General features: G+C 33.9%; 1 protein-coding gene across 2 annotated transcripts in view; it reads right to left on the bottom strand.

Moving 5' to 3' along the window:
- Positions 1-2809: 2809 nt before the first annotated feature.
- Positions 2810-17974, bottom strand: part of PLEKHH2 (pleckstrin homology, MyTH4 and FERM domain containing H2) — a 60734-nt gene continuing 45569 nt past the window's right edge. For both annotated transcript variants that reach the window (XM_034427674.3, XM_034427675.3), the window contains 12 exons: positions 17792-17904; positions 16232-16411; positions 15357-15454; positions 14196-14373; positions 11587-11742; positions 11044-11141; positions 10137-10278; positions 8184-8329; positions 7415-7544; positions 6002-6088; positions 4812-4949; positions 2810-3176 (listed from right to left, as the gene is read on the bottom strand). In XM_034427674.3, the coding sequence (XP_034283565.1) occupies positions 3006-3176; positions 4812-4949; positions 6002-6088; positions 7415-7544; positions 8184-8329; positions 10137-10278; positions 11044-11141; positions 11587-11742; positions 14196-14373; positions 15357-15454; positions 16232-16411; positions 17792-17904 (1637 nt within the window). In that variant the 3' untranslated portion in view covers positions 2810-3005. The remainder of the gene's footprint in view (positions 3177-4811; positions 4950-6001; positions 6089-7414; positions 7545-8183; positions 8330-10136; positions 10279-11043; positions 11142-11586; positions 11743-14195; positions 14374-15356; positions 15455-16231; positions 16412-17791; positions 17905-17974) is intronic.

The raw sequence follows: 17974 nt of genomic DNA, 5'->3' as shown, positions 1-17974 counted from the left end.
TGAACTTGCTTTGGAAAATGCTGATCCCACTTCTAAAGTCTAAAAAGTCTTCAAAAATAAATTTCCCAAAATTTGTCCTAATTAGCAGCATAGTATATCAGAAACCCTACATATACAGATTTGCAGAAATTTATTTATAGACGTGCTAGTTGGTTATGCAACCATAGTTTCTTTTAAATCAGTACTTTCTTTTTTAACAAAGGGAGAAATTTTGCATAGGTGACAAACTGTGGGAGGTGAGAAATAGTTCCTAGGCTGTAATCATTTGTAGTATCCTCTAGAGAATGTCTGTCCAAACTTTTGGCTTGCCTGGGCAACACTGAGTGAAGAGGAATTGTCTTGGACAGCATATAAAGTATATAATGTAGTTAATATATAAAAATGCATATGATAATTTTCAAAGTTTACAATCTTGTGGGGCTGCATTGCTATCTGTCCAGCCAGGGCCAGATGTGGCCCATGGTACCAGGCTTGGACACATCTGCTCTAGAGTCAACCATTATTGTGCTGATGAAACTAAAGAAGAAAAGCTTTATTGAGCTTTTATTCTTTCATTCAGCTTCAGCATAGCTTAAGGGTGATACTCTAAGATGCTCCAAGGCACCATAAGAGAGGGGGTGAAAATGACTACATCTATCAACATAAGAATTATGAGAAATAGTTTTTCTCTGCTAAACAACCAGGTTGTTTTTTTAACCTCTAGATGCTCAGAACAATGCAAACAAGATGATGAAGCAGGACAATATTAAAGTACAGCATGATTGATGGACTACATCTGGCTGAGATATTCAGTTCCTCTTTTTTCTGAATTTCCTTTTTATTTTAGTGGAAGAAAAATCAGCATTACTAATTCCGTGCTGGGATAGTAACAGCTTTTATAATACTCAAATTGTCTGTACTTGTTTTTAGTGCATATTTTATCCTGTCCTATTCGTAAAGCTCCTTTCCACCAGCAGGATACTTCCTTCATAGCCCAAATAATTCCAGCAAGTATTGAAAGTATAGAAGTTGTGTCTATCTACTGTATACCAGGGCATTATGGCAGGCTTAGCCACTAAGACACATTAAAAAAAAGTTGAGAGCAACCATGTGATTCTCTGTGCCACGGAATTCTTTAGTAAAATCTATTAAAATTATTCTTTCTGTAAATTTTACCACATATTTTAAAACTGAAGAATGGCAAGTTTTGCTCAGAGTTTTGATATATATTTATCAACATTCAGACACTGCACTCATATATATGAGAATATAAGTGGGTAAAATTATTTTAATAAATAATAAACAATAGTGATAAAATGGTTTTGTAAACTTGTAAAAAATAAATGACAGATCTGTGAATTGCCTTAGGAGTCAATAATTAAATCAATTTGGCCAGGTGTACATTGACTAGTAGATCTAACAGCCAGCTTTTTGAGTGAGTGAAGTAGATTGGCAAAGATTTAAAATAATCTCTCCCTTCCCTATGCTACAACTCTTCAATCGATTATCTACTACACAAATGGAAAATAGAAATGGTAATAATAATCAAAAATTGATATTTTTAATCAGATATCTTGAATTCAAAGTGTACTTTTTTGCATTGCTGATTTAAGTTGTTAATAATTGTACATGTAGTCTTGTACTGTTAACTAATATTATGCCACTCAGAGAGAGTTGTCTTTTGTTTAAACAGTATTGCTTATAAATTCAATTAGAATTAATTTATGAGCAACACTGTTTTAAAAAAACTAAAACTACCTTCATACATGTATGCTTATCATTAAATGATATAACATTATGCTAACTTGCATGTGTAACAATTGAATAGTATTTCACAGTACCAACAACAGATATTGTCCCTAAAGCAAAATTTCTATCCTGAGAGTTGCAAGCCAATAAAATAGAGCAGAAGAAAAAAATGATGGATAGAGATCTGTTTGAAAGTACCAGAATGAAAAGATTTTTATGAAGTTTTATCAGGTATTTAAATGCAAAACAGTTTTCTCAATAAGTAGTTTATAAGGTTATGTCTAGATCAATTAAGACTGAAAGCACATATCTTTATGACGGAGCACTCTTTCAACCTAAATGAGTTATTGTATATATACTATATTCACATATCATTCCAAGATGTAATTACTTGTTTTTAGCTTAAAGTGATATGCAAATAGGATCAGCGAATAAACCATTAACTTGTTTTAGAGAAGTAAACTACAGATTGAAACAACTATTTGCTATTGGCTTAATCATTATAACTATGAGTCATGGAAGGCTTCTCGCAATCTGGGTTATTCCTAATATATTTTCTGCCTTGCCAAACGCTTAACTTATCAACATAGATCTAATATAAGTGCAGTTAAATGAGAAGAAACAAACAATGACCTGGTCAAAGAATTATAATTACTATCCTCATTGCAAGAATTCTGTCATATTTTACAAGAGATGGTTTAGCATGATAAGTGGATGCAGTCACATTTTTTAGAAGTTCTAAGTCTAGGAGCTATTTAGAAAAAACTGAAAGAGTTTAGAAGAAAAGGAGGAAAGAGAGCCTTTGGATGAATCTTTGTATATAAAGATTATTATTATTTCTCCAATGTTTTCATTATTATTTCTCCAACTTCTGATTATTTTTAGTTACCCAATTCACAGTGTTTACTCAGAATAATTCTATTTGGATTACCATATATACTATATATATTATTTTGTACTTTGTACATTATAATAATTATGAAGAAAAATGCAATTTCTTGTGTACCACAGCTTTCAGCTTGAGTAGGACTATTACTTCTAGGATGCAAAAATCCAGATAGTTATCAACGCAAAAAAAATAATTCTTCTATATTTTTATTGTCATCCAGAGGTCACCTGGATTTTTACAGTTCACATCTGAGAGTCCCAAGCTTGGTAGAAGAATAAACGTGCAAGAGTTATTCTTAATTTCTAATTTACAACACTGTCCTTTCAAAATAATAACCTAATATAAATGACATACATTTAGCCTCACTATTCATAGATACTTGAATTTTTCATAATAAAGTAGGTCCCTTGGTTGGTCTGTTTTGCAGTAAAAATGAATGACATTCTATATCATTAGATTTTGGATTTCTTGATTGTGGAGCAGAAAATTCATGAATTGTCTTCTTCTGTTGATGAAAATTGTTAATATAGCTGGCAATAAGTAGAGTAATCTCAAGGATCTGAAACAAAATGCATGCAGTTAATAGTAATTATACATTTAGAACACCTTTAATATATCTTAATTGTCTAACTGGACTACACAGAATGGGGAGCAAAAAGTAGAGTGTGTCTTAAAGTTCCAATTCAACACTTTCTCCAATGCACTGATAATATTGTTATCAAAGTGTATCCATCAATCAAAGGATATGAAGGAGGGGATATGGTGCCTTTGTACCAGTTGATGTAACTAGCTACAGAAATTGTATCAGCTTTTCTTGTTGGAAATGCCTCCACCCATTTGGAAAACATAATTTTGCATTTTGAAAATGATACTTCAATAAAGATCAGGAAACACTATTATAGGTCAAAAATATTTTTACAACAAATACTGTAAGGGACAAGACAACTCAGAATCTGACTGTTTGAGGATATTTTCCTAAACATTCTTGGTTCTATCTTCTTCTCATTTATTTCATATATTGCTTTCATAACGATTGTTGTTGTTGCTAGTTCCAAAGTCATGTCTGACCCATCGTGACAACGTCCTCCAGGCCTTCCTGTCCTCTACTATCCTCTGGAGTCCATTTAAGCTCATGCCTACTGCTTCAGTGACTCCATCCAGCCACCTTGTTCTCTGTTGTCCCCTTCTTCTTTTGCCCTCAATCTTTCCCAGCATTAGGCTCTTCTCCAGTGAGTCCTTCCTTCTCATTAGGTGGCCAAAGTATTTGAGTTTCATTTTCAGGATCTGGCCTTCTAAAGAACAGTCAGGGTTGATCTCCTCTAGGACTGACTGGTTTGATCACCTTGCAGTCCAAATGAGTCTTCTCTAGCACCATAGTTCAGCCTTTCTAATGGTCCAACTTTCACAACCATACATTGCAACTGGGAAAACCATAGCCTTGACTATACACACTTTTGTTGGCAGGGTGATGCCTCTGCTTTTTAGTATGCTGTCTAGATTTGCCATAGCTTTCCTCCCCAGGAGCAAGCGTCTTTTAATTTCTTGGCTGCAGTCCCCATCTGTGGTGATCTTGGAGCCCAGGAAAATAAAATCTGTCACTACCTCCATTTCTTCTCCATCTATTTGCCAAGAATTGAGACGGCCGGATGCCATGATCTTAGTTTTCTTACTGTTGAGTTTCAAGCCAACTTTTGCACTCTCCTTCTTCACCCACATCAAGAGGCTCTTTAGTTCCTCTTCACTTTCTGCCATTAGAGTGGTATCATCTTCATATCTGAGGTTGTTGATATTTCTCCCAGCAATCTTAATTCCAACTTTTGATTCATCTAGCAATTGTAGCCAATCACAAAATACACATATAATAAAAGGCCAGTCCTAGTCCTTCCTGCATGCTTTTTGCAACCCTTCCACTTACCTTTACATTTTGTTTAGGTTTAAGCAAAGGATTAGTTACAGCCATCTAAATACCTATGAGACCCATCTGAAAACTAGAGATGTTTTTTAAAATAAAAATGGTGCCAATCGTTTGTTTTGAATCATGCCAACCTTACATATTAGATGAAAAGCATTTTTTTTAAAAAAAACTTAAAAGTCAATTAAGCAGGGAGATTTCTATGAGTGTTAGATGTCTACTTTTGTTCTACATATGCAATATCATTTAAAGTTGGTAAACAATTTTGGTTAATATACTAACCTTTGGTTTGGCAAAAGTAAACAAGAATTTTTCAGTATGCTTCTCTTCTGTACTCATGTTGTTTACCACCAGCATAAAGTCTTCTTGATAACCTCCAAAGGTCACTAGGTTCTTATATAAATATGTCAGTATTAACCGCTTAGAAGTCCAATAGAAATGATGTTCCATGAAAGAGAGGGAAAAGAAATAAAGAGAAAAAATAATGTCTATTTATTTTCATAGGCATGGCTTTGAACTCAGGAATTACGTAGCGTTTAGAATGGATCATAAGGGAATGTTTCATTTCAGTAATAATCTGTCAGGACTGCATTCTAAATCTTTGTTACGAAAGTGACCGACACAGAATCAATTCAACCAAAATACTGTGCAACATGCTCACTACATATTATCTCACATAGACATAGAATACATTTATAAATAAACCAGCATATATTCACAATCATAATGTTTATTGAATTATATGTACCGGTGGATTGGATCCTGACTAAATCATACTTCAAGAATATCCTATAAAAGCAGAGGGGCAATATCTAATTAAATTCAGCCCTTTTGATTTTAATTAACTATATTAAATATGATTAACTCTGAATCCATTCCAATGAGATTTATTTTTTAGAACAAGTATTTGGCATTATGGTCTAAGACATACTTTCTAAGAAATAATCCTTTGTAATGGGGTGTGAGAATAACCTTGAAGAATAGGAGGAAGAGCCATAGCCAAAACAATGGTTAGATAAGACCAATCTTAGTCCAAAGCAGAAATATAATTTGAGAAAACATCTCAGACTTAACCCTGAGTTCTCTGTAGGGTAAAGGGAGGTGGGTGGTCATGTTCATACTTGCAACATATTGTAATACTGTATATATTAGCATTCATATATTAGGGTTTCTTGTCTGGTCTACCTCAAAGGACTGACAACAATATTGCAAGTCTGAATATACCTCCCCCTTTATATTAAAAATTGTAATTGCCATATTAGTACTAGTTAAAAAAAATTTCAACACTATTTTCTAATAGTGACAATTTAAATCAACAATAACCAGTTGTACAGGATCCTTTAGCGCACAGTTATAAGTGTGCTGAATTCTGATTTTATATAAGCTGGTCTAATACTGTAAATAACCTTTGCAGGTATAAATACCATTCATTTACAGGTACGTATAAAGCATTCAAACTACTTTCTCCTTACCATGGAGTTGTATTCAAGAATATTAATACCATTTTCAGAAACAGCAAGCCATATCAATTTGCTCTCTGGTGTGGATGCTGTCAAAAGCTAAAAACAAACAAAACAACACAATAAATATACATATGGTACCTACGTAACTGTAGTTATGACATTATATATAATAACAAACTGTTTTACATTTTAAATTAATAACTGAAACAATGAATAATTCCATAAAAAGAAACTACCTGAAGGTAAGCAACAAAATTTATTGGTGTTTCCTCTGGAACCACAAACAATATTACAGAGACATGGGTTCCCCTTTTCTAAATGTATTCAGGCAGAGACTAGATAATCACTTGTCATAAATGCTCAAATTTGGATTCTTGCCTAGTAACCTCATTCCAACTCTGCTTTTATTATAATCAATTTTTCCTGCTTTTGGACTACTCTATTATGCTCAAACATAAAGTGATATCAAAACAACCATACACACATACAATTTATATAGTTCAGGTAAGAAAGCCAGTGCAATGTATTAATTTAAAAGTAGGCCAGAAACTGGGAGACTATAGCTTCCATTCCAATCTTAGGTACAAAGATAATTGGGTGACATTTGACCAGTCACTCTCTCTTAGCCATAGGAAGGAAGAAATGGCAAACCTCTTCTGAAAAACCTTGGTAAGAAAACTGAAGAATTGGGCAGATAATGCAGGATGCAATCAGTTTTGTCTATAGCTATATCACTCAGCAGCCTTAGAAGATCATGGGAGCAACTGTACCAGTGATGAATTCAATTTTTTTTACTACCGGTTCTGTGGGCGTGGCTTGGTGGGTGTGGTGTGGCTTGGTGGGCGTGGCAAGGGAAGGATAAAGCATAATCTCCATTCCCACCCCATTCCAGGAGAAGGATACTGCAAAATCCCCATTCCCTTCCCACTCCTGGGGGAAGGATATTGCAAAATCTCCATTCCCACCCCACTCTGGGGCCAGCCAGAGGTGGTATTTGCTGGTTCTCCGAACTACTCAAAATTTCCACTACCGGTTCTCCGAGCTGCTCAAAATTTCCACTATCGGTTCTCCAGAACCTGTCAGAACCTGCTGAAATTCGCCCCTGAATTGTACTCTACACTGGTTAGATTGAATTTTGCAATTAAATAGTTTTCCTAGAATAATGATGGAGTCACCCTCACTGGAAATTTTCAAATGTGGATGGCCATTCCTGAATTGATTAAAGTGTTGATGCTATGATCATGATCCTTACCCATTGAATATTTCCTGCTCTATTCAATACATTTATAAAACACACATAAGATATTAATTACTAAATACTTTAATTATTTTTAATGGCAAGGGTAGAAAGTGCAAGGAAACAGTATACAGGCAAAAAATTTTTTCCTGCTAAAGAAGAAAGTGAAAAACTATTTTTCTTACTTTTGCTGCAAACAGCTTGGCACCAAAGAGAGGCCACTTCCGTACCACAGCAAGGTAAATGCGCACACAATCTACAGCAGTATGCCCACGAAGAGCCATCCATTTGGTTGATAATCTCTGGTAAAGCTGTCTTTTAACATGAAGCATAAGGATAAAAATATAAAATAAAACAATATGGGATAAAATGAATTATTATTTGACTTTTATGAAGCAAAATATGTATATGTATATACAGTCTCTCTCTCTCTCTCTCTCTCTCTCTCTCTCTCTCTCTCTCTCTCTCTCTCTCTCTCTCTCTCTCTCTATATATATATATATATATATATGAAATGAGGTAGCATTGTTCTGTAACTTTTTAAATTTTGGATTTAGTTAATATGATTGTGATATGAGATAATTTCCAGTTTACTGACAATAGAAATGAAAAAAAATCTGTATGATGAGAAAATGGAGCAGATAGTCACATGTACAGTACTCTTCCAGTTTACAATGTATGTTTTACCTTTTGTTGCACATTATTTCTTTTACCATCGTATATTCAGAAAACTGCAACTACAATAATTTTCATAATAAATATAAAAAATGAAACTATTAAATATTAAAAAAAACAATAGTGTACATTTAATTTGGGTGTTAATCACATGTTTTGAAATAATTATCCAACTTGCCTAGTCTCTGTCTAAGAAATGAAAATTACTGAAACATTTAACAGGACCTTTATGTAGTTCTATTTGCAGCTTTTTAAAAAATATAAGTATTAGTAACATACCTTAATTGTTCTTCTGAACAATTATCTCTGTATCTTTTGGGGTAAAATTTCTCTACAACTTGTTTTAAAGTTTGATTAGATTTTGACAGGGAAGTTACTTGACCTGCTGGAGTTGAGAAAGGTCTTTCAAAATCTCCTATTTCCACCTTGTGAATAAGCAGCATAAGGAAAAAATAGTGAACAAAAAAATGATTACAAAAGCATTTTAGTACCTCAGCATACTTAAGCATCTATAATCTAATATCTATAATGTACTGTGTATGTTCTCGGTAATCTTTTAAATAATCCTAATAAATCTAATTGTTGTAAACTTACTTTTAGAAGCTAAAAGTTTTTGATGCAGAAATTAGGAAATAGGTGTGTTGGATATGTTTGCTGCCTTGCATTATTTGTAAAAATAATAAAGGTGAGATACAATACAAATAGAAATAAATAAAAACAGTCAATGAAATCATATACCGTATTTTTCCGACTATAAGGTGCGCTGGTGCATAAGATGCATCAAGATTTTGAAGAGATAAGCAAGAAAAAAAAAGTTTTTTCCCTCCCCAGCCCACAGGAGCACTCTGCAGGCCTCCCAAAGCCTCTGTGTGCCCTGTTTTTGCAAAAAACGGATCCGTTTTTAGTAAAAATGGGACACATGGGGCGGGGCTTTGGGAGGCCAAAAATGGCTGCATTCAGTGTATAGGACACACCAATATCTAAATGCCAGTAGAATTAACTATAAACATTTGGTGTTTGTGGTATTGTGGTGTTTTGTGTGAAGAATAACCATCATTTTCTTTAAGTAGACTTAAACTCAGATGAAGTCACTATAGTATTTTTCTGCTCTTGGACTATATAAGGCAGAATGTTGCTTTCAAACCCAACAAACACTGAATTTGTGATATGGATCACTAGATGTTGATATATTGCATATCCATAGAGAAACACTGCCAGGCCATTTATATTGTGACCATATAGGTCAAACTCTATCAGCAATCAAGAGATACTGGTCTGGATATGGACTGAAAAATACTTCTATTCATACCAATGTTCTGTCTGGATCATCTCTACCACTCCAGTTATTTATGAAATAAAAAATTTCCCTTTAAGGCAAATTATGTCTGTTTTTAAGCCATTTTCCTGTATTTCATAAGACATTGATATATTTCATCATTATTAAATGGGATTCAAATGCATCACAAAAAGTTAATTTATGGCATGTTAATGTTTCTGCATTAAAAGTATTCTGTGGAAAAACACTTTTTCTTCCTAATCACAGTATTTTGCTATTCGGAAAATGCCATTTCCCCCCCTGTTTGAAAAAGCCTAAAAGGTTTAGTACTTCCCATAGACTACTCAAGCACTCCTTAAAATAATAAAAAGGAACTTGTTTTTCTTATCAAACTGTCCTTCGCATTTCTTGAACCTTTTTCTTTTTGTTTGGCTAACGTATTTTTCTAATGTATACCTCTCAACTTTGCTAGAATTGACACATTCCCTAAACATTAACAACTAAATTAACAAAAAATATACATAAAGCATACTTTATAAAAAGCAAGGTGTCAATAGAGTCTCTAGAATTGGAGTAGCATATAAACCAGTAATAAAATATATATATATTAAATCCTCCTATACATTATGTGGGCCTGGACAACTCTTATTATAGGTAGCAAATTTCGAAAATGTTACTTAGCATTAACATTAAAACTTATCATTTGGAAAGATATTTAAAGATCAATTCTCCAGCATCACTGTTTTACTTTCACAGTTTGGCTATTACCAGAAAATAAAATGTTGAATTTTACCGATTTGATAAGGCTTTGGGTTCAGATAAAAAAAGAATTATTCCAAGCATAAGGCCTAACATTCCAGAACATAAGAGTAACTGATTTATCTATGCTTTATTATATCATCATAAAAGAAATCTACATTAAAGGCAGACAACTGGAAAATCAGAAACATAATTACCTGGGCCAGAAGTGCTGCCAATTCTAGTGCCAGATCTTTATTTACAGGGAAGAACCCATTTATAATTTGATCATTTGTCTGATACATTAACAGTAGCTTTTCTCTTTCTGTCTCTCCCCGGATTTGTACTGAAAAATAGAGCCTGTAAAAGAAAACAGTGATATGTTAAATGCTGATAATCACATAGTATGTGCAGTATGTGCAGGGAATAAATTATAAGGTACTGAAATATATATAAAGTCAGTTCTAGTAATACACATTTTAAAGACTACTAAAAAGAAATCTGATCATTTTAAAACTGAATTCATGGAAAATTATGCCCTCTGTAGAAATATCAAAAGAGAGAAATTTTAAGACTACAGTGGCACAATGCAATAAAAGAAACATTTTTAATGTGATATTCACATAGGCTCTAGCTAAATGTCAGTATTATAAACCTTTTATAGGAAAAGAAAATATAAGGTAGCCATGCAGCAGGAAAATCACAAGAAATAAGGCAAGGAGATAAAAAAGGCAACCAAGACAAGGCTAAAATAATAATCTGAATTTCGATGTTCAGCAGGAAATCTCCTTTCTCAGAACAGAAGACTGTAGACAGGAGGACCAGTTTCTACTTGTTTCTCCTTGGTGCACTACCATCTTTGTTTACAAGTTGCTTTCAATATGGAAATGACTTTCTCCGATGGAATCCAATTAAGCCGGTAACTTTAGTTTCCTCTCTCTGAATTTTTGCACATTCTTATTAGGAGATATGCAAGCTAAGAAAGGAAGTTTCTGGTGGATCCTCCTAGATCTTTTGTCCTTAAATCTTAAAAAGTAGCTTCATGCAGAAAACAAGATATAAATCTATTCTAAAGTGCAAAGTTTTATAGTGATAGTAGATAGATAGAAATTCATTATTTTATACCTATTTTTGTAGGTAAGCCTAACTGTTCTTGTGCCTTCACATTTTCCTGGATGCTGCTCTTTAGAGGCTTGCTCCCATCTAGAAATAATGTCACAGATCTAAAAGGAAAGCCATGAAGAACAGGTTTATTCCATGAATTGCCCTATATTGTACATTTTGGTTAAAAATTCTTTTATTGTGCTGAAAGGATATTTGCTTAAACTTATTTTGGAATAAAGTAAGAACAAGGGGGGCATTGTTTTACTGGCTCTTAACAATGTCATGCAAATCAGCTGTGATAGAGTTATTACACTCATATTAGACCGAAAGCACTGAACATTTTTACAGTTATTCTTTTCCAGTTATATTTTAATGAATGTTATGAAAATTATGAACAAAATTTAACAAATGTTGACAATTTAACAAATACAAAAATCTTCACCATTTATTATACTACTTTGTTTGCATCTAGAAAAAAATTAACACATTATAGTTAAGAGAATCTTAATTCTCTTATCTGTAATATATATATAAAGTAGCTAAACTATTAAAATAGTTGCTCACTTTGATGTTTCCTTGAAGACAATGTTCAATATCCTTGCCGGAAGGATCATCAGTAAATAGGGCAAATCCTGACTGTGCAGGTTTTCTCATTCCTGTATCCTGATTAAGTGTGCTCAAAAATTCTTCAACAGTGGTAGAAGCATCAAATCCAACAACCTGTGCAGACCACATAAATTTTACATCAATTAATTTTGCACCAAACTTGAATATTAGATTTTAAAGTAACAACTATCATGCTGAAAGTACAAAAGTAACATGTAGAGGACTGGATTCAAGGATGTTCTATCTCCTTCGTGGGATTCAATTTTTTTAACAACCGGTTCTATGATGTTATTTGGGTGGGCGTGGCTTGGTGGTCATGTGACTGGGTGGGCATGGCTATGTGTATAGGGACTACTCAGAGGGCTGAAAAAGTCATTTCTGACCGGTCCTCGCCCTTTTGACTGGTCCTCATACTTATGACCATCCTCACATTTATGCCCATTGCAGCATTCTTAACAACAGTGTCACTCATTTCACAACTGCTTCTCTTCATCATGGTGACAAGATAGAGCACAAAACATAAAATGTGAGGACAGTCGTAAGTGCGAGGACCGGTCAAAAGTGTAAGGACCGGTCAAAAATAACTTTTTCAGCCCTCTGAGTAGTCCATATGCACAAAAGGACTACTCAGAGGGCTGAAAAAAGTGATTTCTGACAGGTCCTCGCACTTTTGACCAGTCCTTGCACTTATGACTGGTCATCATTTACGCCCGTTGCAGCATTCTTAACAACTGTGTCACTCATTTCACAACTGCGGTGGTTCATGTGACCTGGTGGCCATGGCCAAGTGGTCATGTGGCATCGCTCCTTTGCCCTAATGACAGTTTGCTGCAATGGTCATAAGTGTGAAAAACGGTCATAAGTCACTTTTTCCAGTGCCATTGTAACTATTGTAAGTCAAGGATTATCTGTACAAAAATACAAAAAGCTTCTTTGCTTGCAAAAAGCTGCCCTAAATACCAATTATTAGATTAGAAATACCTGCAAACTGGAGTTGCAAATCAGGGAGGGTGCCAGAGCACCTTGAGGGATTAAAATAGTTAAAATGCAATGATACTATCAGCAGCCAATTCTTGCTCATAAAGTGAAACCCTTTAGCAGAGAGATCATTTAAGCTCTTCAGAATGAAGCAAAGGAGCAAACAGAGTATCTGTTGCTTGTTAAACCAATTGCCAGAACAAATAGACACAGAACTAGTCAGATTTCCAAAGCTGCTTTTTTTCAGGAACAGAGATTAACATTTTTCCTTCCAAACAAAGCTGAATAGGGAAAATTATCTCATCACTAAACACAGGATTAAAGATCACCAAGCACAGAATTAAACTTCACCAAAAACCAGTTTTAGAGCAAAAGTCAGAAAGGGTATGTAAACTCACGTTGAATGTCAGTCTTTCTAGCTAGCCAATAAGCCTTGCTTAATGTCACTCATCTTAGTTCCTTGTCATTAAAAGCTTCTGCTTCGTTATTCAATTATTTCTTCAAAGTGCTGATCATTGCACCCTGGCTGGAAGAACTCCAACAGGGGAGTATTTTCTCCCAACAGCGGTGTAAAAACCCTTCCCCTTTAAGAAAGTCAAGCAAAAAAAAAAACTCTGAGAACCTCCGGAACCTGAAGCGACAGTAAGTCTAGGCATACTGCCGGAGAGGCAGTTTCTGTAAGCAGGGCAATAAAGATTAGGCTAGGAAACAACACCGAATGTTGTAATTCCTTACAGGATTAACCCTGTAAAGTGGAAAAAAACAAAAGGAGATTTCTTTTAACAACCGGTTCTCCTAACTACTTAACAACCGGTTCTACCGAACCAGTGCGAACCGGTAGAATCCCACCACTGCATCTATGTATCCAAATCAGACTGAAAATACAAATATATGATATAAACCTAAGGAAAATTATACAATGTAAAAATAAAAATATGGGTAGAATCAAAGAGATATATTTTCCAAAATAGCACCACCTGAGTCCTACAATTACAATTACATATATATGTTCCATTGTAAAGCCATAGACAATGAACCAATGAATAATAAGCTTTTGAGTCTACAGTAATTGAAAGATATATTACTGAGCCTGTGGGCACTCTCTTCCTCCTGTAGATATACCCTATATTTGCTTCTTATTGTACTTGCTTGGTTGCAATGGATTTATTTTGGCTAGATGAAATCACCAATGCTCTGATTGGAAACTTTAGAAGAAAGAAATTATGTCTACTACAAGCACCACACAAAATCACTAGAGCTAATTATCTCTTCTGAAGACCACACCAGCCTCCATGGTAATATTCAGAAATCTTCAATACTATAAAACAACTGCACATAACACCAAAACCAGCATGAATAATTTATTATAAATTGCTACAAATTGTTTTTCTAATTAAAATGTATATTCATTTTATCTGGTCAAATTGTATTTATTGAATAAAAATGTGCACACATAAACTTGCATTCAGATTGAAAACTATCTGTTTATCAGTAAGGGGGCAATTAAGCCTTGAAATCTTTAAATATCTGTGGCATTTGTGATTTTATCTTCCCATTATAATTTTACATTATTTTAAGCTTAATTCTACCTGGTATATGCCATTCATGAAATGTACTGGAATGCTAAAAGGCAAGGAGTGATGGTAGGGATTTCTTAGAAGTGTTGAAAGAATTTCCATTCTCGATGGTCTGGCTTCTCTGTCACCATTCTGTTGTGTTCTTTCTACACATCGTTGACAGTAAATTGCGTATTTTCCAAATTCAGTCCTGTAAACACAAAGCTAGTCTTTATGGCTTCATATTTTAAAACAGATTTCAAATGGTCATGTTAATGTTTAAAAGTGTTTAATATGTCATAGTACAGATCTGTGGATTATATACATCATCATACCAGACAAATACAGTAAAAGAAATGCATACTTAATAATACATGTGTTAACAGCGGCCGGAATCATGTTCACACATTGGAAGGGCGAGGAGATCCCCACAGAAAATAAGATAATAACAAAAATGTTAGAATGTGCAGAAATGAATAAACTAACTTTTGAAATTAAAGAAAAGGAAGAATATTTTGAGGTATGGGATCTGTTCTATTGGTGGTTGGATGAGAGAAACGAGTTAGAACTTCGAAAAATACAAGAGAAAGATTAATTTTATTATTAGGATTGTTTTCTGTAACTTATTAATTTTGATTAGTATTAACAATTAATATATTATGAGGGAAAAGCACTGTTATTATGAGATTACTATTGGAGAATGCTATTATTGTTACTATGATGAATGTTACTCAAAAGAATTGTAACCATACAACACGCTGTTTATATGGATTTTGAACATGTTGCTCTTTTAATCTATATCAATATATATATATATATTAAAAAAAACATAAAGGCTAGAAGGCAGGACAAAAGATAGAGCTAAACTGGGAAATCTAGCCTGGGTTCATAGCCTTAACCAAAATATGAATGCAATAACTTCATCTTTCTTGTGAACTATGGATGTTAGCCTTAGCCTTAGCCATTAGCTGGTCCTTCCTCAACAAGTCTACTAAGTTTCCAATTTGGAGCCCAAGTTGGATTTTAAATGTGAAAAAAAGAATGCTGAAATGATAGCATCCGAGGTTATTTCACTGAGGTCACAATAATAATTAAACTGCTATATGTGATAATGTTTTATGTTTCTATGTTACATTCCATTCCAATATTTCAGTAATAAAAAGCAATTTTTATTTTATTTTTCATAATATATACCTGGAATCTGCATTCTTCTTCAAATGAAGTTTGATGACCCAAAGGAATGGGTGTTGTGGGAGGAAGAGTCCAACACAGAGTGCTAAAAGCTGCCAGGCCTAGTCAAGAAAGAAAAGCAGAATCATCGCCTCAAGTTTCTTTCAGGATCAAATTGTCTTCAAGCAAAGCCTATGATAATAACAGACACCAACCTCTGAGAATTCAGTTTAAAGCCATTAGTTTTGTGTATACTTTTGTAAGATTAGAGTGAAGATAAACAAAATCAGACAATAGACAGGAGAATACAATAGAAAGGAAAAGGGAAAATTGGTAGATACATAAAACTCAGATAATGCAAACTCTCAAGTCTAGTATTAGAAATATAATATGTATTTGTTTTAACAGTTGGCTTGACAATCCAAAACTATTTGTTACATATTATATAGTAGTATAATTCATCACAAATTCACAGTGTAATTACATTCTTCAAATGAATGTAATATATGTTGAATTAATATAGCCAAGACTCAGTCAAAACAATTTTTAAATGGCAATATTGCATTCACACAGTATGTTTGTGCCCAGTTCACTTTGCTATTTCATAGGTTTTCTATACTTCAGCTTAATGACAGATAATAGAGAAAACAGTATATAACAACTGGAAAGGAAAGTGACATTAAGGAATTATCTGGAATGAAACATCTTTGGAGATGAAACAAGGTTAGTTACTATTTAAGAGAAGAAGTGATACAATTAAGAAAGTAAAAGCAAACTATTTTTATCACAGTCTATTGTATATTTTTAGTGTTCTTATTGCACACTCTTTTAATAAAAAAACCTATACCATCCATCCTCAGTACAGGAGTGACTGATATTTGCTATAATATGTTTAGCACCTGAACTGGTCCTATTTGATTTGGTGGCTGCCGTCTCCTTGTTTGCTTTATCAACTGACAACATATTTCATTCTGAAGCTCTGGATGTGTGAGACAGACTTGCAATGCACTTTGGGCCAAAGACACATGGTAGTCAATAGCCGGGGAATCCACAGCAGCATTGATAAACAACTGGCATGTCTAGAAAAAAGCATAACACAGAGGAAATTCAGTTGTGTATTTTAAATTTCAAAGTGCTACATCAACTCTGATTTCATCACATTAAGAAACCACTTTGAATAACAAATCCATATCAGCGGTAGATAAAGAAAAAAGAAAAACCAGTTCCTTGTTTTTTACTGTCATGGTGGCTAGCAGCTAATGTTACCCTTTCTTCTTATTCCCACCAGACTCAGAGAATGGTGAGAAATAGTGAGAAAACAAATCCATTTCTACTGGCTCAACTAAGATCAGTTGCTATTTAAACTCCTCTCACCTCCCTGGATCATACAATTACCTTATGCAATATTATCATATTTGTTCATTGAGAATCATATTGTCTATCCTGATTGACAGTGACTGAGCCTTTTCATATTATTACGTCCTAATCTGTTTGTCACAAATATAATAACTGAAATACACTCTTATTAAATATTGATTATATTCCGTTCATAATAAGGGAAACAGTTTGGTGCAGTGGTTAATGTGCTAGCCTAAAAATGAGGAGACTGTGAGTTCTAGTTCCATCTTAAGCATGAAAGCTGTTGGGCTAGTAACACTCTCTCGGCCTTCCCCACCCTCCACACACAGGGTTGTTGTGGGGCAATAGAGGAAGAGGAAAGGGTATTATGAATGTTTGCTACTTTAAGTTACTTATAAAGTACTAAAGGTGGGATAAAAATAAAATAAATAAAATAAACCATATTCAGCAGTTGCATTAGTTACAGTGCAGTCTGTAAATACTTATTCAAATTAAGTACAACACTTATTCAAAACCAAAGCTTGGCCTTTAGTAACTATCCTTTCATTGTCTTGAATATGACAAATAATTGCCAAAGGAGAATTTCCTTTGTGGACATGGAGCACTCTCACTGTGGAAAGTTGTCAAAAATTATCTTTAGAAATACAGGAATGATCATCTTTCAGCATTTAAAAGCCAGAGTTGAATTTTATGGTGGAACTCTGAACCTTTGCTTAAAACAGATCTTCCCTTATGCAATTGCTAGTACATGCATTCTGGACGGTTTCTTCAAAAAGATTTGGATTTTTATAATTTAAGCTTCTTTACACAGTTATCTTTTGATGTATTACACATCTAACGTTTGCAAAACAGCCTGAACTGTAACTTCCAATAAGTTAAAATTACCTAATTTGATATTTTAATTATAAGTAAAGGTAAAAGGAAATGTTGGAAGCAAGAGTTAAGGATTTTTTAAAAAAAATTATATATTTTTACAAGGCTTATAAATCATTCTAGTCACAACTTACTATGATTAAGTGGCTGAATATTTAAACAGGATATTTTAAGGGAAAAATTCTGAAAAAGTTATTATTGAAAAGGAAAAGTTGCATCATGCTTACCTTGAATAATTTTATGGCTTCTGTTTGCAGCGCCTCTGATGGAAGGGTTGTAAGAGGAGAAGTAATTCCATCTTTGTTATGACAAAGAGTGGGATGCCTCCAGATCTGAGAAGCTGGAAATTAAAAAGGGAGCCAGAACAAATTACTACACATACCCATGTACTACTTACAAGTCCTCAGTAA

This window comes from Pantherophis guttatus, chromosome 1 (genome assembly GCF_059756535.1).
Source record: "Pantherophis guttatus breed Tessera chromosome 1, ASM5975653v1, whole genome shotgun sequence".
NCBI classification, from domain to species: domain Eukaryota; kingdom Metazoa; phylum Chordata; class Lepidosauria; order Squamata; family Colubridae; genus Pantherophis; species Pantherophis guttatus.
This window is presented reverse-complemented; position numbering and strand designations above follow the sequence as displayed.